General features: G+C 37.3%; 1 protein-coding gene across 4 annotated transcripts in view; it reads right to left on the bottom strand.

Annotated features, from left to right (window-relative positions):
* The window catches only part of SNX24 (sorting nexin 24), an 87,895-nt gene that overhangs the window by 6,063 nt on the left and 60,928 nt on the right, over positions 1-20,904 (bottom strand). For all 4 annotated transcript variants that reach the window (XR_003532154.1, XM_027670869.1, XM_027670870.1 and 1 more), the window contains exons 4-5: positions 1,184-1,278; positions 36-68 (exon numbers count right to left, since the gene is read on the bottom strand). Coding sequence is in view for 3 of the 4 variants with exons in the window: in XM_027670869.1 (XP_027526670.1) it covers positions 36-68; positions 1,184-1,278 (128 nt within the window). In the remaining variant the exon portion in view is untranslated. The remainder of the gene's footprint in view (positions 1-35; positions 69-1,183; positions 1,279-20,904) is intronic.

Genomic DNA, 20,904 nt, shown 5'->3' with positions numbered 1-20,904 from the left:
GTAGTTGTCCTAGAAAGAGTAGGAATCAAGCTCACCTTGATTCTTCAGATTCTGTTTCATCAAAAGAGCTGCAAGTAAAGTGAGAGGAAACTTTGGTTACAATAAAATTAATTTTATAATTAAAAAACCCAAATTCTTTAAGAATCACCAAAGGGATTGATCTTTTTCTGGCCATTGGCTTTATGATGCAGTTTAACAAGATGAATATGGGAGATTGTATCATTTTACAACCACCACTACTTGAAAATGATAGGTCCATTTTACTGTAACAGGTTCACAATCATTTCCATCTATCTGTCTATGAAGTGTTGGGGTACAGTCCCACTGAGGATACTGGCTGATATCATTAACTACAAGTGACAACTACAAGTCTGTTAGCTTCTGAATCCCTCCAGACAATGCCTTGGGTCATAGATACCTCCAAGTGTAAGAGGACCTCAAAATTATCTTCAAGTCAATTGGCCTTCTTGCCACTGCAGACCCAAAGAGCCTCCTGCAAAGTGGAAGAGGGCCGTGTAGCTTTCTGGGGATTCTGGTAACGCTTCCGGACTATCGACCACGCCAGCTTATATAGCAAAAAAAATTCTTTCTACAAAGCTCACAGCTGCAGAGGTAACAGAGCTTCCAGCTACACTGTTCTGGGTATTTCTATAGTCATTGCGCTCATCATACTAAGATTCCCTCTTGCCACCCTGATTAAGAACCCTTCCCAGGGGAAGGGCAGTTGGGTCATTGGGGTAGATGTCATCAGAAAGGTGAAAGACCTCATTTCCGAACACTCAGAGAGAGATCATAAAATGATCGCAGAATGAACTTCTATTTTGTGCAGATACTATGACTAAAACACATGCACAGGCTTTCTATGCAATTTTAGTGAGTGTTTATGAAAATCTTACATTTCAGTAGATACTTCAGGATCTATGAGAAAGTCATATTTTTCTCATCTAAACTTCTTTGCTTTCCAAGAATATTACATTAAACTTCACTTCTGTCTTTGAACTATCTGGATTTATTTTACGACCTTTTGGGGATATATAAACATACTTAACATGAACCTAATGCCCATTTATTTTACAGTGTTAGAGTTGGCAGCAAGACCATTTTAAGTCAATGGAATTGCATCAGCACTGAGTGGATATGGGCCTTTTGGCCTCCATGTATTTTTCAGTAAATAAGAGCTTACCCACAGCTTTCTGCTTTTGGCAAAGTAGGTACATGGCGAACGTTCAGAAAATCAAGAAATATTTTAGGGAGCTCTTCATTTTCTAAAATGACTGTCTGTAAAAAAAAAAAGAAGGCAAAATAGAATCCTGCATTTTAAAAATATTTTAAATATCGCACACTTCTGTTCAAGCTACCAAAACATTTCACTCTTGCAACACTTTTCAATTCTCCATTTTTTTACACCTATTTTGGAATGCTTCATTTAAACAGGAAAACCACAGTTCTTGATTAATCACATTAAAATACATTCAGTTTACGCTACTAGATTCTCTTTCACCTGCCATCGTTGGTGCCAAGTTAGATGCCTCTCAAGCAGAGATGTCTGATTCTGGAACTAAGTTACTGGCATGCTCATTTGTGAATAAAATTCTGTTTATTTAAAATATAAAATAAAGCAGCCTCAGCTCAATGCTTTCATGCTCACCTCACAAAAGACTCCCCTCTGGCATGTGAGTGGGAAAAGGAAGTTTCCACTTTGTGCAGTTTTATTAGTGCACGCCTTGGTAAATGACAACAAGGGTAACTCTGCTTCGCCTGGCAGGTCAGCTTACAGTGTGCTCCTTGAATCTGCACTATGGCTCCTAATGACAAAGCTCTGACCAAGGAGCTGCTCACTAGACCTGCCACATCCTTCCACATCAATGACATATTGGCCACATCATGGCCAGATGCCATCCTCTGTTTTTTCACTGATGAGATTATTTACAATTTTCACAAGGCAAACAAAAACAGTTCATAAATTCAACCAATGTCTCACCTGAAAGATTAAGCCCCTATTTCTTTATGGTTCATATTGACATACATTCTGAAAACACATGTACTTCACATGCAAATGAAAGAGCTCTCCTTCATAAAGTCCTAACCCAAAGTGACTGTGTGTATGGAAGAAACGTCACTAGATTTATAAAAATAGATCGACTCTTAGAAGTAAAGCTATTCATGTTCATCCTGTTCACTTTCACACCCTATGTTAGAAGAAATACATGTAGAGAAGAAATAAGTCTGGAGATGGGAAGAAACATTACTCTGCTTACATTCAGGAGGTAACTTATCCCTGCATGTGTATTTTTTTTATATTACAGTATCACAAGGCAGACACAATGATATGTAGAGGATAACAGGATCACAGAAAAAAAAGGTTGGAAGGGACATCTAGAAGTCATCTAGACCTTATAGCAAGTTTTGTAACAAGGTTATTGGTGTAAGGAAAAGCCACTTAATGTTAAAATTACTTAAGATGTGAACGGACTTAAAGAAACTAATGCATTTGAAAACCAAGATATTTGAGAACTGGTTCTTTTTTTATGTTCAATTTGCAAATGTCTACACTTCATCAACAGCTGAGGCCATCACCAACAAATTTGAATAAAAGAACAGGGGAAAATGCAGCTTTTAAACTTTTCTGTTCTAGATTTTAATGGATGTAATGAACAAGGAAGTCTGAGACGCTGGCAAGTGTTAAGCCTTTCAGTTCACCTCTATATGAAGATGCATTAAAAAATGCCACTTCATTTGCATTCTGCAAAATCAGCACCTTGCTGCTGCAAAATTTATCCCGTTCTGCATTCAGGTTATGCATAAAACGAGGGGTGAAGGTGGATGCATATTCAGACGGTGCGTGAATTGCATAACAATGCATATCATTGGCTCAAATAAAACCATCTTACTAATTATATGCAATGAAGAACCACAAAAAGTTGTATAAAGATGTTTAAGGGCATCTGGTGCTTATATGCAACCTCATACTTACACCTCCTGACTGTTTTTTCCAAAAGTTGAGCTGCCTGATGAGGCTGCTGAACAGAACAGGAAAGAAGAGAAGGATACATCATTGTATAAAAGGAAAACTCTTGACAGCTCTTACAAACCTATTTGCTTCTACTTCCACTCACTCCAGATTAATACCTCATTCTATTTATTCTTTTTTTTTCACATGTAGCAAGTCAACCCAGGCCCTGCTAATCATGGCCTTGCTCAAATATACTTCACAAAAAGATGTCAGCAAATAGCATCTGTTTCAGTGTGTTAAGCCATACAGTTTGTTACCTGTCAATAACACTGCTTTGGTGATCACTAAACTTGAAGATGTAGAATTTGCAGAGAAGCAAAGGCAATTTTGCACTCCACTGTATTTGTAGTATGCCACCTCTCTTAATTGGGAATTTTGTCATTTCCAGAATTTTATGAAGGTAGGAATGACTACATTGAACAGAAGAGAATTTTTCAACTGAGGTAATGTAATGTGACATGCACTTTAAACATTAAAAAAAAAAAAAAAAGCGAAGATACAAGTTATATATCCTAAAAAGGGGGCAAATTATCTTCTGGCTTGACTTCATTGGCTTCGATACAACTAAGGGCCAGAACATAATATTGCCATTTAAAATACATGGTGGAAACCAAAGGAAAAGAGGAAAAAAACCCCTAGGGACAACAACAAAAAACCCCAGCCAACTGGATTAGGTGCGTCTGTCTAGATACATTTCCTACCTCTGGTGGTGGCCCGAAGTGGACTTTTAGAAAAAAATGTAAGCATTCTCAACTTCCTATTTAAGTTGTTCCAAAGAATACTCTTAAACCAGAACTAAATGTTACCATAAGTGGCTTAATTTACCTGGAACAATCCATAATGCAAGAGATTTTTTATTTCTGTCTAAAAACTTGTAAGAAATACATATTTTGCAAACCTGATGATCTTTAAATGACAGCTGAGGAGGAAAGGAACCAGCAGGTAAAATCTCTCAACCACTATCTATGATTTGTGATGTAATATGCTCAACTGTAGCACTTGTTCAAGTGAATATATGATGCTGGCTTGACTACTACCTTGTTTGCTCTACCATTAGAAAGTTATGACAAAAATATTTTCAAAGAAATAAAAACTCACACTTAGTTTGATTGTAATGTGAATTTTTATTACATCCAAATTCTACCAAGAGCATAGCAATGAGTTTCAAATATGGGTCCCAGAGTGCTAAGTAGACTAATTTAAGAAAAAAACCCCAAGCATGTGTATTTCCTTCCTAAAATAAATGAAAAACCCCCACAAGTCAAACATCTAACGTAACCTCTAGCAAATGATTTGGGAAGTGACTCCAGAAATACATTTTTCAACTCATTGATTTCAGCTGAACTAAGAGTATAAGTGCCATATTTTCTTAGAAAATTGTAAAGTGTGTTTATCTGTTACTGTCACACTTTAATGAACTACTCTGTGCTTCAGGAAAAAAAACCACAACACAACACAAGGGAGAGCCTGATGTTTACATCAGCAGAAATGTCTTTTTCACTGAAAGGGTGCAATTATTATTATGTAACACAAATAACAAAATCCTCAATTTTTCTACCTTATCAGTTTCATAAAATCATGTTCCCTAAGGATGTAATTGATTAGTTGCACATGTTCTTTCAGTGACATCTGAAATACTTAATTGTCGGTTATCTTTTCTCCTTCAGTAAGTAAAATATAGTCACAAAATTGCAAAGGGACTTGTTCTGCCTTAACCTTAGCTAGATGCCATCATGCAGTGGAAAACAGTGCTAAAATATCACAGGATAATGCTCTCCAACAAGGGAGACATATAAACAGCATAATGATTTCCCACGAGTTTCCTTTTTAGAAAATTGTCACTAAAGCCAGGGTAAATGGTGACATATCTTCACAGAGGACACTGTGAAATCGAACACTGGCATTCTAGTTAGGCCCAAACCTACTCATCAGCCAATTATAACAGTAACTGAACATCTTGCTGAAAACCTGAACAAGACCACTTCCCTAACCTTCGGAGATCATGCCACAGGAATGCATCGTTTCACATCGTTTTATTGTTGTTGTTGTTGTTTTTAATGAAAAAAGATTTTAAAATCAATGTCTTACAGTCATCTATCATACTTTCTTAAGGTTGCTGGAACAGCTGTTGGAAAGAGAGAAATGAGAGTGGGGAGCTGAGTTACAGGGTCCTTACAGACTTTTCCATTCAATCAGGTTTAGTTTGAAATGCAGTACTGTTAGGGTGAAGAAGTTCATGACAGTTTTTCCTCTCTTCACAGGGAAAGATGCTTCACAATACCTAATTCAGTGGTGCAGCTAAAATGGGGGAGAAGAAAATCAATACATTCCAGCTACAGTAAGTAGGCTGGAGTGTCAGTCTCCACTGGGACCAGAATCCACATCTTTTAGAACATTTTAGAGTCTGTATTCTTCTATTAACCTGCTTTTCCTGAACTGCTTTACACAATCCCACGAAATGATATAAAGGTTATCAAAAGAACACATTAACTAAAAAACAAGTAGACAAAGGAACCAGACTTCTAAGAGTAAGTTTTCCTTTTTTTTTTAAAAGTAATAGGAGATAAAATCATGTTTTATATTACCCATTGTGAAGAACTATGAAGAAATTCATTCCCCTCTTCAGTAAGGGTGTTGTTATAGGTTATCAACTAGAATTATTTCTAAATAAGTTGTTGCCTAAGTTGTCATAGTAGAGACTTCCCACCTTTCATTACTACCAAAAATATTTACATTTGTACGAACAGGAGGAGGTTATCAAACATGCCAAAAATTCTGTATAAAGACACAGGAAGCATGCAAACATACTACAACACAGAAGTGATGCTCCATATGAAGCACCAGCTAGCTAACACTCCCACGCTGATATCAAAGGGAAGTCAACAGAAAGAGTGCCATCCAAACAGTGGAGCTTGAAAGGGAATAAATATTGACTGTAGGTATTATAAGCCAAAATACTTCCAATGAAGATCCAGAAATTCTACCTAAACTATCTGAAAAGTAATGTAAAGTCACAAAAGTAAAAAAAAAAGAAGACAGAGGGGAATTGCACCTCTGAACCTCAAGACTGAAGAATACTACAAAAATTCCTGCACCAACTTTTGTATCAATTTGTTATACTTCCAGTGACCTTAAAACTTACCTGATAACTCATGAGTGACAAATCTATCTATCACAGCATTCTCAAGCAACATAGAGGATAAATTAACTAGACGAAAGGGAAGCCAAATCAGTTAAACAGCTACTGGATCATCACTGAAAATGTGTATGCAGAAATTTATGACAGTGTCTATAATTTATTAACATTTTTACTTAAGCGCTACCTAACCTTTCAGCAAAGCAGTTTACTCATTTTGATCAAAAATACCACATAGGTCTTAAGGCAGAGAGCACTTCAGTTAGAAAGCTCATTAAAACATGTTTATAATTCCAACTAATATTTAACCACTAAGTGCAGAGTGGATTGACTTGAGGCTAAGTGTACAAATATAACCCATTTGATGTGAAAAATAAAATATCAAATTTTTTTCAGAAAACTGGTAACATAAATTAGTGGGAGCAAACAGTGAATCCCTCTTCAACAAAATAGGAGACTAGCCCTTGAAAGACTAGAAACAAAATGCAACTACCATTCTTTTGAAAAATAAAAATGAAAGGAAGCCGTCAATATAATTTCCTGAGACACTGCTCAAAGGATTGGAGGTTAAGACAAAGCTGGATGAGAAATGAAGAAATCAACAGAGCAAAAGGAAAAGAAGCAGAAGGGCAGGACAAGTTAATGATATTACAAAAAGTTAGAAGGAACAAGAAAGGCTTTTAAAAATAAGTAACAGGAAAAACTAATACAAAGAGTAAGTAGATCCATTAACGGCAAAGACAGACACAAAAATAGATGCTGATTTCAAAATGTCTGAATTGAAGTGTCTTTTAGAAGTCAATGGACCACTAAGACAATGGACAATTAACAAGTAATTAAGACCATGTCAATAATGCTGGTGATAACAAACAGGTGCAGGAATACCTTAGACAATAATATAGATATCAATTAGTAGATCCAGAAAACACACATTCTACGATGGTACAGAAATTAGGCAGTTAGGCTTGGAAAAGTCTTCTCAAGAGTACCAGGGAAGAACGTGGTAAAAAAGCAATCACATTTATAATAACGACACAACAGTAGGTTGCAGTACTGTTTTCTGAAAGCTTAAAGGAACTAAATGCAAATATGCTGTAGTGAAAAAAAACACCCAACATTCAGGGGAAGCAAGGTGCCTCACTCACCATGCTCTCTGCCAGTCCCTCTTCCAGGGAAAGCTCCAACGGGCAGTGTCACGGAGCACCAGCATGCTCACCTGAGACAAGCAGCATCTGAGTCGTCTTACACAACCCCTCAGACCAACATGGCCACTGGAAAATGCCAGAATTTCCTCTTAAAACACTGTAAATACAAAACAGCCACGAGAACTGCACAAAGCGCAATTCACGTCACCAGAAGCTCATGCATTTTCCGTGTTCAGGAAGTTTCTGTTGTCCACTATCAGAGCTTTATGAGACACTAGTTGTCTATAAATTACTGTTTGAGAAACATTAAGGAAAGGGACCTCTAAGACAACACCACCACCACCACCACCAGCAATGTAATTGCAAACTACAACACCTGGAAAGTAATTGATAGGTTTTTGTTTTCTCTCACAGTCAGGTGCTGCCCTCCTTCTATGCTGATCCTTGTGATCCTTATGCACTGGGAGGAAGGTTACATGGGAAAAAGAAACAAAACGCTGCAACACGATCTGATCATGTAATCAAATATGATCATAAATACATCATCTACTTTAAGGTGGATAAGCTGGTACTGGAAATGTCCATTCCAGATTTTCCAAATTTGCAAGTCCTAACCTCTTTAAACATCAGAGTTTAGTGTATGTTCCTGTCTTCCTAGTAAGCAATAACCCTTTATAAGAATTGTAGAATCATTTAGGTGGGAAAAGGCCTTCAAGATCATTGAGTCCAACCCTTAACCCAGCACTGCAAAGGCCACCACTAGATCAAGTCCCTAAGTGCCACATCTAAATGTCTTTTAAATACCTCTAGCAATGGTGACTCAATCACTTCCCAGGACAGCCTGTTTCAATGCTTGAGAACCTGTTCCTTGAGGGAATTTTTCCTCTTACCTAATCTAAACCTACCCTGGCACAACAGAAGGCCAAATCCTCTCATCCTGTCACTTGTTACCTAGGAAAAGAGGCTGGCCCCCACCTGGCTACAAGCCTCCTTTCTAGTAGCTGTAGAGAGTGGTAAAGTCCCCCCCAAGCCTCCTTTTCTCCAGGCTAAACAATTCCAGCTCCCTCAGTCTCCCCTCATACGATCTGTGCTCCAGACCCTTCACCAGCTCTGTTGCCCTTCTCTGGACACGCTCCAGCATCTCAGTGTCTTTCTTGTAGTGAGGGGTGCAGAATCGGACACAGGATTTAAGGTGTGGCCTCACCAGTGTCAAGCACAGAGAAACAATCACTGCCCTGATCCTGCTGGACATACTATTTTTGATACCGGCCAGGAAGCCTTTGGCCTTCTTGGTCACCTGGGCACATGCCGGCTCATGTTCAGCTGGCTGTCAACCAGCACCTCCAGGTCCTTTCCCACTTGGCAAATTTCCAGCCACTCTGCCCCCAGCCTGTAGCTCTTCATGGGTTTTTTGTGACTCAAATGTAGGACTCAGCACTTGGCCTTGTTAAACCTCATACAATCAGCCTTGACCCATCAATCCAACCTGTCCAGATTCCTCTGCAGAGCCTTCCTACCCTCCAGCAGATCAACACTCCCATCCAACTTGGTGTCAAGCAAAAACTGATAGAGGGTGCACTTTATCCCCACATTCAGATCATGCATAAAAATAGTAAACAGAGCTCTCCCTGACACTGACCCCTGGAAAACACCACTGGTGATCAGGCACTAACTAGACAACTCCATTCACCTCCACTCTCTGGGCCCAGCCACCCAGTAAAGAGTATGTCTATCCATAGACATACCAGGAGCAGCAGGTCATAAAATACATAGAAGTGTATTTGTTTGTTACAGTAACAAGTCAGCAGGATCACACAGTGATCAAAGGGCCTAAGGGAACTGAAGTGATGGATTTTCTGAATTACCCACTCTGTACCATATTGTTTATAGCTGCTTTAGAACCAGAGAACTAAAAAATTTACAATAATGATGATAACAATGATAATGCTGCTGCTGCTGCTGCTGCTGATAATAACAACAACAGGGCACCGTGCGAGAACTGGGGATTTATAAAGTGGTATGCCTGTACCAGGGAAGTCAGTAACAATTACAGTAAGGAAGAGAATTATTGGGCACAAATATAAACACATCTTAATAGGGCTGCTATGACTGAAACAGAGACTCTGCTTAGATGGTTACTGAATGAGATATTGCAAAAAAAGAGACTCTGTTCAAAAACTTCCTGCAACCTCTTAAACAATCAACAAGTACAGATGAAGGTGGCCCTGTTGATAGAGCCTACTTTCATTTCCAAAAGGTTTTTGACAACCTCCCCCCCCCGCCCCCAAAGGCTTTAAGGCAAACTCAGCAGTCACGATCCTTGTGAAAATAAATAAGTTGTTACAATTCCTGAAAGAGAGGACAGGAGAACACATGTCCATGTGATGCATATTGAAAAAAAAAAAAACCTAAAAAACCAGTGGTGGACTTCAGAATGACCATTAGTAATTGGAGGACTGAGATGCTGGGGGCTACAATAGCATTTTCACATCCTTTTAGCTTCACAGGATATCTCCCACAGCTCTAACTCATTTTGCTGATTTTGCTGAGGAAAAGGAAAGAGTCAGATGGTTGATAAGGTGTAAGTTATCTATGCAAACAAGTCTTGCTCTCTACAAGAATGACAATTTCATGCAAATGTCATATAAAAATTTAGAAATCATCTGAGGATGCTTTCCTCATCTGTATTGTTTCCACAAGGTACTGTAACAAACTGCTATTCAACTCTACAATAACTTCTTATTTTGTCTCTCTGATATTTTCTTGTCAGATGTTTTGGGTCAGAGTAAACTCTTGAGAAATGACTGGACATTCCCTTTGAAACTAATTAGACTAAGCAGCAGGTACCCACTCCAAAGTCCAAACAAAAGAATGTAGAAAGGACAACGAATTCACTGCACCTGGGGTTAATGAACTCAATTGTGTCATTTTTGAGGAGGTAAAGTGGGGTAACATAGCTGGTGAAATATATTTAGATTTATACAGTGGTGTTTTTTTGGGGCTTTGTTTTTCAGTTTTGAGTGTTCATAGCCCTTTCAGCACAAAATTTGATATTGAATAAGGACTCTTAAGTTACTCTGTAATGTTGGAAGAGTAATTGCGAGGAAATTGCTAAGCTTTATTTTAAAACTCTGAAGCTTACTTAAATTTTAATCAGCTTTATTTATTAGCAAAAGGAAGGTAAAAATCTGTGTGTGGGACCATTTCATTTTTTCTCCTCGAATAGTTAATATACTAGCAATTTACTCTGATATCCTAATTCTGTAGTTAATGAGGTGGTTGCTTACACAATGGCAAAGAAGCACAAAGTAAGTTTTGACCACTGAGAAACTCAGAAACGACAGAGACAGAGGGGCTGAAAAAAACTGCAGTCAGTCCTAACAGGAACAGAACAGATACCACAGGAATAGAACAAGAACATGGATGTATTTGTTTAAATTTGTTTAAAGCAAAGGGTTTTCTCATAGCAACACTGTAACAGAAAAAAACCTTGTTTTAAAATATATGCTTTTCCATATTCCATTAAATTACTTCTGTTTGTAAATATTCTTATGTTTAAAACATTTTCCTAGCCCCACAGGAGAGCAAGACCAAATCAACTTGGAACAATGTGATAAATGCTGTGCTGACAGCACTAGCCATTGATTAAAAAGCATCTGTTTTCTGAAAAAATCACCAAGGTTTGTTTGCTTTGAAAAACACTCAAAAGAAATCTCTACTCTGGATGGAAACCAACAGGTTAAAGTCAAAGATTCAGACAATCTCTTCTTTCCTGTTTATGCCACAGGAGCAACATAACAAATGGTCGAGATGTGGGGACACATAACAATATGGATATTAAAAAAGCTTAGACAGCATTTCATAAATTACACAAGCAAGTTGAAATCAATGTCAGAGAACAGAAATTTGAATAGATGAAGTAGGACATTTTTTAACAGACACTAATATGCATGTTTAAATTAAATTCTTGATAAATAACTAGCTACTAACTATGCTGTGACAATGTTTTGCCAGGGGTCATATCTCATTTACTATTTTCATTAAAAAGGAACACCACATAAAGAACACAGAGGACAGCAGGGCAGTCATAATGGAGTACACTATTTTATTTTCCCAAATAATATAAGAGCCGGAAGATGCTCAAGACTCCAAAAATAACAGTAAGCATTTCTGGCAGCAAGAGTCACTGCAGAACAGTCAGGTGGGCAAGAAAGGTTTAATACGTGTTGTCAAAACACTTAACAGGTCCAGTTTTGTCATCAAGAGTCTGAATTTGTTAATTCTCATACTACCACACTTGTGGATCTTGACAGATGGGTTATTTCTGTGTTAAAACAGCCTGAATGAGGACTGCACACTGCTCCTCAGTACCACCCACCATACTACTCTTCCAGAAATAAGACTTTAAATTATCTAAAATGTTTTGTTTTAGAACAAACATGCCTATACTCTATTTGCTGAAACCCTCTTCTATCACATATTTATCTGCATTTCATGACAATCTGCCAAACAATTAAATATCTTGTTCATGCCAAAATTCTGCATTAAATATCCTTTCACATAAACCTTAAAAGAAAACTGTGTTTGCTCTGTGTCTGTGTGTGTCCTATTACAGAAGAGATACAGCAGCAAATTATTAAATTCTGTATTCTTCAGTGAAATGAAGTGTTTGCAGAATCAAGCCCAGCACACTGCAGGATGATTTTGTCTTGCTACTGAATCAAAAGTAGGAAAAAACATGTAGAATTAAGAAAACACAGCAGCAAAGACTTGTGGTGTGGAGTTTGTGATGCTAAATTCTGGCTGCTTTTTACAATCCTAAGTATTTGCTTGCTCACAGATTCAATTTGCATCATGAATTAATGCTACCAGAAGCGACAGAACTGAACAAAGTAACTTCCCTTCTCTGCAAACATAGAAACCCTGCTATCTGTTTGCACGGAGTTGCAAAGTCTTCCATGTTTTTTTCTTGCAAAAAAATGCAACCCCAAAACAATCCTCCAAACCCCCCATTCTTTCTTTTTCACTCCTGCCACCTTGGCAAAAAAATCTCACCTCTCTTTCAGAGAAATGAGCGTGCCTTGTTACATGCTGCTCTGTAACTATAGGAGCAAATCAATAGCAGCTGAATGCCATCTGCTTCGGGCAGCAGAACAGCACCAAAAGTGTGAGCAATGCATCTTCCCTTATTGAAAGGTTATTTTATGCAAGTAAACAATTCATCGTCTTCTTGCACGCTTGATGCTCATTTACCACTTTTGATCAATAAAATATGCAAAACAACAAAAAAATTGAATCCTAAGAGTAGTTCTGATGCCAGTGTGATAGGTAATCAATAACAGGTTTCTGTTCAGTAAGGCAGGCAGTAGGGTAACTCCTTTATTGTATGAACCCAGGAGAAAGTGTGGAAATGTGTCTTGTTACCTAGATAATGCAATAACAGAGTGAGAAACACAACTTCTATCCTGTAAATTAAAAAAAAAGGCGCAAAACCGGAAGCACTATTTTAATTGTATTTTCCCCCTAACTATGCAAAGGGCACTAATGCCAACTTGCTTGATCATTTGTTGCAAAGAATCTGCTGTTATACGGTTGATAGAGCTATTCTATTATTAACACAGATATTTGGTTAAATAATAGTCATTACAAGACAAACTTCAGCCAACAACCCCAATCTGTTTCCTTTTGAAGCTGCTCTACCTTATTAAGCCTCAATTTTCAATGTATTTATGTTTCAGGTAAACTCAGTTTTTCTGTTAAAAACAAACTGCTATGGGAATTTCTTTTGCACTGTGTTTCTTTTAGTCAGACCACAAACTGCCTTATTACATTAAGCCTCCTGACAATTGATTCAAGTAGAATACTTCTCTCCCAACAAAGAAAACAACATCATTTTTAGAGATATTGCAGAACAAAACCTCCAATTTAAACGGTTTCCTAAAATAACACAAAATACTTGAAATAATAGTTGCTACTCACAAAGGCTCTCTACTCTAGTGAGCCAAGTATCCTTATTAAAAAAAAAACCCTTACTCTACTTTGAACAGCGATTTTGCAGATTGTATCACAAAGCCATAAATTAGCTGCACACTGTATGTTCTGATCTGCACTTAATACTGCATTTTCTTCAATCTTCTTTCCTGATTGTTTCTAGAAACAAAATTATTTGGGTATGTGGCCTTTACATCAGAATTGGTTATCTGAATTGAAAAAAAGCTTGGTATTCTTCTGTAGAAGAATATCTTATACAGGGCTTCCATTTTAGAGAATTAATCAGTACAAGACTTAAAAAACAAAAAAACTCAACACCCCTCCACTCCCCCATTTTTCTTTATATTTGCAATGAAAGACACTTCCCAATGTACTGGCCAAGGACTTGGGGAAAAGATTTATTAAAGTGAAACCAAGCAATACTGAATAAAACCAATTTCCCTATAAAGTTAGAACCAAACACTAACTTGCAGTCAAGCAGCAGCACTTCTACACAGGAAAGGCAAAAAATCTCTTGCTCATGGTTCAGTTCTCATAATTCTTGCAAAAACAAGACAACTGGAAAAGCATATCTATAAATCGACTTGTATAGAATTTTTAATTTACTTATTGGTAATTAAAAAATAACTTATTTGTACATATGGAAAAAGTCCTTCTGACCAACCTACGAAACTCAATGAATGTAAGATAGGTTTAGGTTTGGGGTTTATTCAAATTTGTGAATTAGAGGCAGATTTGTAAGCAACAGTTCAAGATTTTTTCTTCATAACCTTGGAAGACCCCAAATATTTGTGGTTCTAACAGGCAGCTGCCCTTGCTACATAACATAGGTTGGATCATGCTCCTTCTGCATCCCTTCTTCAAAAATGCTTATGAGTTTATATGAACTCCAATATACAGTTTGAACACATTTATAGAAGCCAAAACAATTTTGATCAAATTAATCATACAGAACATAGTAGTGAAAGTGCAGTAGCTTGGAGTCAATGACCCAACTAGCAGCAAGGGTATAATTTAAAGTCAGAAATTTCCAGTGCATGCACCGTTAGCCACAGTGAACCTGTTACTGCTCTAAAGGGAATTGTTTGCCTCTTATTAGATTTTCTACAGCACAGCCATAAGTGATAAATGTACTGCTGTACTCACTGTCAAGTTAATCAATGCTGCCAAAGTTTTGTTGACCTAACAGTAATCCATAAAGTGAGCGGCATTTTCTCTATCCCTATGACATCTCAGTCCTCAGTTGGGATACAAATCTTACAACAGCTTCTTAAAAAAAAAAGAAAAAACAAAGCAAAGCAGGGGGAAAAATGATATTTTCAAAATTCTGTCTTTAAACTAGCTGACTGTGAGAATGCTTTGCTTCTCTGACAAATTGCTTAAAAATGAAGCCCACACAGTGGATTCAGTTTGATGGCTAAAATACTAGCAAATGGATAACTTCACAGAGGATAAAGTCTTGCCTACGAAAAACAAGGTAAAAAACAGCTGCAGGAGTCTTTCAAGGAAACAGTTGTGAACAGGATTTACATGTAACTATAGATTAGTGTCTTGGTTCAAACAAAACACAGTGTAGCAATTCTGAAGACAGTAATGTGAAAACAATAATAAAAAATCACCACCAATAAAATCTGTCTAATGCTGTGTCTAGCTGTGATTCACAGTCCATGAGAGGCATTACCACTGGAAAGAAGAAAAAGTCAGGAAACAATCCCTGGTAAAACAAGCTGCTCTATAAACAAACTGCTGCCATGCTCTCACAAGCAATTATAGACATATGAAATATGAATTGCCATTGATTTTTCTTCTAGAGGTCACTCTGCTCCATGTTTTACGAAGTCTAGGCATTTATTTGGGTGGCAAACTGACAAGTTTTTACAGAATTAACGGAGCAATGTAATCCTTGCTCAATTGCAGGTACTTCATTATGGCTCTGTTCCTTGACACTTGTCCCTCCCAAAACTCACCACCAAGGGAGTCCTTGATAAAGGTGAGGAACGATGCAATTACTTGTGAAAAGAGACCATCCTAACTTGGTCAGTGAATGCTTATTTACCTTTTCTGTGCTGATGGCAGACAAGCAGCATCAGCTGGACGGCTGCATTTGTCACAGCCATAGCAATTCTGCAGACAATGTTCTGATCTGGCTAAAACCTCTCCATATTCTCACTGTTGAAAGAGGGATGACTTCTCCAGGACGGAGAAATGAGATTGCAATTTAGCTTGCTAACAGAAGGTAAATAACTATCTGTATTTCTGTTAAAAAATATTTTTATATTTCAATATTTTATAATTCAATATTTATATTGAAATAACTGCAAGAATGCCAAGATGTTCTCTATAAATCTCATATTTTTGAAGTTATATTCACACTTGGCAATTGCTTGATGTTCCTCACTCAGCAACCAGAGAACTACTTAATTATGGTCAGTAAACTCCATAAATGAGGTTGAAATTGAGAATCATAGATTCATGACACATATACACTGGCATTTTTAGACAGCAATCTTCTTTACTTCTGTTGTTCATTTTGGCACATATAATTGGCCTCGAGTTTCCCATGCAAGAAGAATTTGCAAAAAGGCTGTGTTGCAGCCCTCCTTCCCAATGGTTATTCTGTCTCTGAAGGCTCTGGTTTACCCTACCAGAAAGCCCTGGAAACTGAAGCTAAGGTTAAATTGTTATTTAAGTCACATTTCTTGGTGCTTCAATGAAAAGACAGAACAGTACTGTGGTACAGAGAGCTTAATCAGACTCTAGACTCTATGATGAGCAAATAAAAGTGAGTATGCCGTCAGTGCAAGTATGTCTGGAGTGTGGGTGCCCCAAATTCAAAGCACATGTGGACATAATATAAAGGTTCAGAAACAATTTACAACAGAACTGAAATCTACAAAAAACCTCGCATTCTCTGTTGACTGGCCAATGAGATGACTGTCAACACACGACCATCAGAAGACAACGTTATGACTGATATGTAGATTGAATAAACCAGTCAAAGGCACAAAATTTACATTTTAGGGAAAAAAACAAAACAAGAAAAGGTTGGAAGATGCAGTTGAAAGAATCTGAAATTGAAAGAATATGCTATATATATAGAAAGGATAATATGGTAGTTGTAACCGGTAAATATACTACTGGGAAAATAATCTACATGACTCCAACCACATATTAACAAATCCAGCTTCTCCACATGTCCTGTCTCATGTTGGACTTCTCTCTGACTTCCTTGGTGAACATCACCACTTTGTAAAATTGGGCAAAAATAACTGACCAAACTAGAGAAATTTGAATTCTTTTTGCCTTTTTTTTTCCCCACACTAAATTTTGTTTTAGATGTTACGCCTGGCTGCTGGACCTTTTCACCGAAGTCTGTCTGTACTTGCACATTAATAATATTGTTCTTGAGTATCTGCATTGGACCACGGTTATCAAGAACCTCCTACATCATTAGAGGGCAAATTCATCACAAAACCCACTAATCTTTATTTCCAATACTACAAAAAGACACCAATATATTACGGTAACCTACTCTTGCAGTACATGTCCTCATGATTCCTGCATTTAAAGCTGGATAACTAGTTCAGGTCACATAATTAAAGTTGCCTGAATTCGATTAATTTTTTTAAAAAATCCACCTGTGAAGCAGGTAAGCACTACTGCATGGCATATAACTACAGCATCATTACAAAAACACAAACTGATTCTTAATCCTGAAGTTATACGACTGCTGCTGTTCAAAACTATTAGCATATATCACTGCATGACCTTGACTCAGCCCAAATACAGAGAAACATCTGATGGGATAATGTGGAGATGGCAGCTTAAATGCTGGTGCCTGCAAGATGTAGACTCTGAATCCTGTGCATGGTCTCTGCTCTGTAATCTCCTCTGGCTTTACGGGTGCTTTTGAAATGTTACATGAGGAACCTTCTCCACTGAATGAGGTGTGAGAGCTGGATCCCACTCTGGAAAGCTCACTTGGAGATCTGTATGCCTCAACATCTGGAGGAAAGAGGAGAAGTTTCACTTGTCTAACTTCTTCATGATTCCTTGGGGATATTCAGAATATTCTTCAGAAGCCAGCATTACAGGGAAGTTTCTTGGAAAACCAGTTATTCAGAATACAACTGTGATCTAGTGGCTTGCCAGTAAGGATACAAAGAAAAATACCATAAATGGCCCGTGTTGAAAGTGTCTGCTAAAGCATGTCTGTTACCATCAGTTCATGAGCTGATATGACACCATACTATCACAGTTATGAATGCTGAATTTCTCTAATGATGATGATAATCTGTAAATAAAAAATATGAAACTCAAAAAATGGAGGATGAACTCCCCCAGTGAGATACACATAACTGGAATGACATTTTCTCAGAAGGTTTTATTGGGAAAGTTATCACTGACCTTTTCATTTTCCTAGAATAGACATACCCAGTGGGTTGCAACAGCATAAGAAATAAGATTTTTATCCAACCATTTTAAAACTCTAATTCTACAAAAGCAGACTCCATATTGCTGCTGTAAAGGCCAGAGATGCACCACACAAACCGACGTTCTAAGAGAGAAGTTTTAAAAGTTGTGGCAGCTAGTATATTTGTGCTGTCAATTTATGTGAATGCACGCAGAGCAGCAATACAACTTACCTAGCCAAGGTAGCTCTGTAAAAACTGACTTAAAAATGAGTCTGTTTAGTGTGTAACAGAATATGCGTATCCCCTCCTGCTTTCTTCTTGATGGAGTACATTACTCCAAAGCAGAATATATAAAACACATATCAACAGCTGAATCATCATATAATATTTTTTGGAACATATTAATACTCAAAGCCTGTGAGTTTATTTCAATATCTAGGGGGACAGAGAGACATTCTCCTCATGCTGATGCATGCATTGTCAAAAGGTTGGTACTTAAAGAGAGCATTCAGATGTTTTTTCTGTTTTTTCATTATGAGAAATCCCACGTGCAGAATGACGTTTACACCACGTGAAGCAATGCAATTTGGCATGCACAGACAGTTGTAAGAAAGTAACACCCATCAAACAGGTCTAGATACATATGATTAGGGATACCTATCCTAAAGAGGAATCAAAATTCAGTGCACCAGGGCTAACTCTCTATCAAACACAGAGGTTACTGATTATTAACATAAGCACACCACACTGAGAGATTACCAAGTCTAAAGACTCAAACATTGTACTATATGCAGGGCTTTCTTATGCTTTAGACACAATTAGAATAAATCTTGTGATTGGCTCTGAATTGTAGGATCTGTGATATTCCCTTGTCTTTTATTTTCATATCACAGATTAAATTTTCCTTTGTGCTTAGTGACTATTCTCAACTCTATTTTGTTGAATCAGCGCTTCTTACTGCTTTACATAAAATTTGCATTCATTGATAATGTTAGTTCACTCTGACTGTTATACTGAGCTTTGAATTAATTGCTCTCAATTAATCTGTTCCACCCTTTGATAGCTTATTTATCAGATTGGGAAAGATAGATTTAATGGTGCTTGCTGGAAACAAGTTCTTTAATTGGAAATACCTGAGTGCTTAGCTCACTCTGTGCTCTAGCAATTAAGGACAATTTGGAAAAGCGTTTTTTCCCCTACTATTGTCTTCTTGATTAGATATCCAAAGAAGCAGACAAAACAAATGACAACACCACCTAGCAATATTGGTTCAAATAAAAGCCCTGCAGCTAAATTACTTACTATGAGAAATGTGAACCATCCCCATCAATTCCAATGCTGTGTTACATTCATTTTGCTGTATCTTTGCCTCCCAAGTAGGTAAATGGCAAAATTTCTTTCAAAATGCATAGCTCTATGCTTGCCTCTATACAATTATCCCTTTCCACAAATAAGCCAAATCAACAGAAGAAATTATTTTTCTTGATTAAGCTCCCACATTTCTCTTGGGATGAAACAAAACAAACAATTAATCTTTCCTTATTTGTTCTCAGAAGAACCTGCATCCTTTAAATGTACGATACCGGGGTACCTGTGGCAGGCAGTCGGCAGCAATTAGGCTTGTGCTGAAAACGAATGGACTAGAGTCAGAATGCCTAATCTGCTGAGAGTTTCTGCAGGAGGGCAAGGTTAGACCAGGAAAATTCCCTTGCTGTGGAAATACTGTTAAAAATTACCACCTGACTTCAGCATAATTAACAAGGTTTGGGAATTTATATGAACTGAGTAATTGAAAAGAATTAGCAAGAGATATATACATTAATCTTCACCAGTTACAACATGCCTAATGAAATTAAAGGTTCTAGTTCTACTTCACGCTTTGTTTCTGCAAACTTTTTTCATCTACAGAAGAAATATATTAGATAGAGACAATGATAATTATTAGAAATTAAAAAGAAGAAACTACACCACAAACCTCAATTTTTACATTAATACTTCCTGAAGATTTTCTTATGTATAATTCACAGTATTTACCATAAGCAACTCTATGAGTTTTTTATTTTGATGTCCATGTTTTTAAAGTCAACAGAAAAAATCCATGTCAGTTATAAATTTAGGCAATATTCGGTAATGTGTATTTGTTTGTAAATGTACCTTCACAGAAATTCAAGTCTGTCTCAGTCAAGAAATTCTACAAAGAATGGTTTTAGTGTAAAACAAGTTTTTTTATGCTTAACTAAATCCATATTATATTCAGATTACAGACACAATAAGCAGGTGAAAAGAAAAATTAAGACAATCAATGGTGATGTGTGTGGAGATAGACGTTAGTGAAGATAACAAGCCTTTATTATTCTCCTAGGCTACCCATGAGCACAGGACCTTCTCCCCTTAGTTCACTCTAAAATCCTTCAACATATCTTTCAGAAAGGAGTCATGCAAGATTGCATAAATGCCAAGAAAAGGCAGCATACACACATACACATGGGAATTATGTCTAATGCAGGAGAGTCCAATTTACTGCAGAACCAAAGGAGAAGGCTCACTGACCATCTTTCCACAACCTACCTGAGGAACACTAGTCACTAGTTATCTCCTCCTCCGCTCACCTGTCTCAGCTACTGACAGAAGCTCTTACTTCTTCCTTAAGCAGCCCTTCTCACAAAAAACTTTTCTGTTCCTATGCTCTTTCCTTTCAACATCTCTAAAGCAGAAGGTCAAGAATTACGTATTTCAGTATCTTTCTGGTAAACACTTGCGATTAGTTCCACAGGCTGGGATTTTTTTTTCCTTCAGAATGGTCTGTGCTAAATGATACAAACAATGTTAGACAAATTTATTATGGCACACTACAATCAAGCTTTAATTCAGCTTCCCTATATATAAGGATTTATTTAATGTTGCTTACATATGTAGCATGATCCTATACTACTCTTTCCCCTCAGAATAAGTTCTTCATCCAAAGCACAGAATGGATGGTTCAGCATATATTCCATATTTTGTTTTCTTCCTCTGGCCTCCAAGTGTGGCCCGTGCCTTATGTGCAGATTCAAATCCTGCTGTAAAGATAGAATTCTTCACTTCTTTACGAACTTTTTTTCCCCCTGGCCCTTATGTGCAATTTATAATTGTGTAAAGAATATTTGCGGTTGATTTTTACTCACACAAAAAGTGTATGCAGAATAACACTACCAAATTGCATAA

This window comes from Neopelma chrysocephalum, unplaced genomic scaffold, assembly GCF_003984885.1.
Source record: "Neopelma chrysocephalum unplaced genomic scaffold, ASM398488v2 Primary Assembly neopelma1_96942, whole genome shotgun sequence".
NCBI lineage: Eukaryota > Metazoa > Chordata > Aves > Passeriformes > Pipridae > Neopelma > Neopelma chrysocephalum.
Note: the sequence above shows the minus strand (reverse complement) of the source record. Positions and strands in the feature narration are given on the sequence as shown.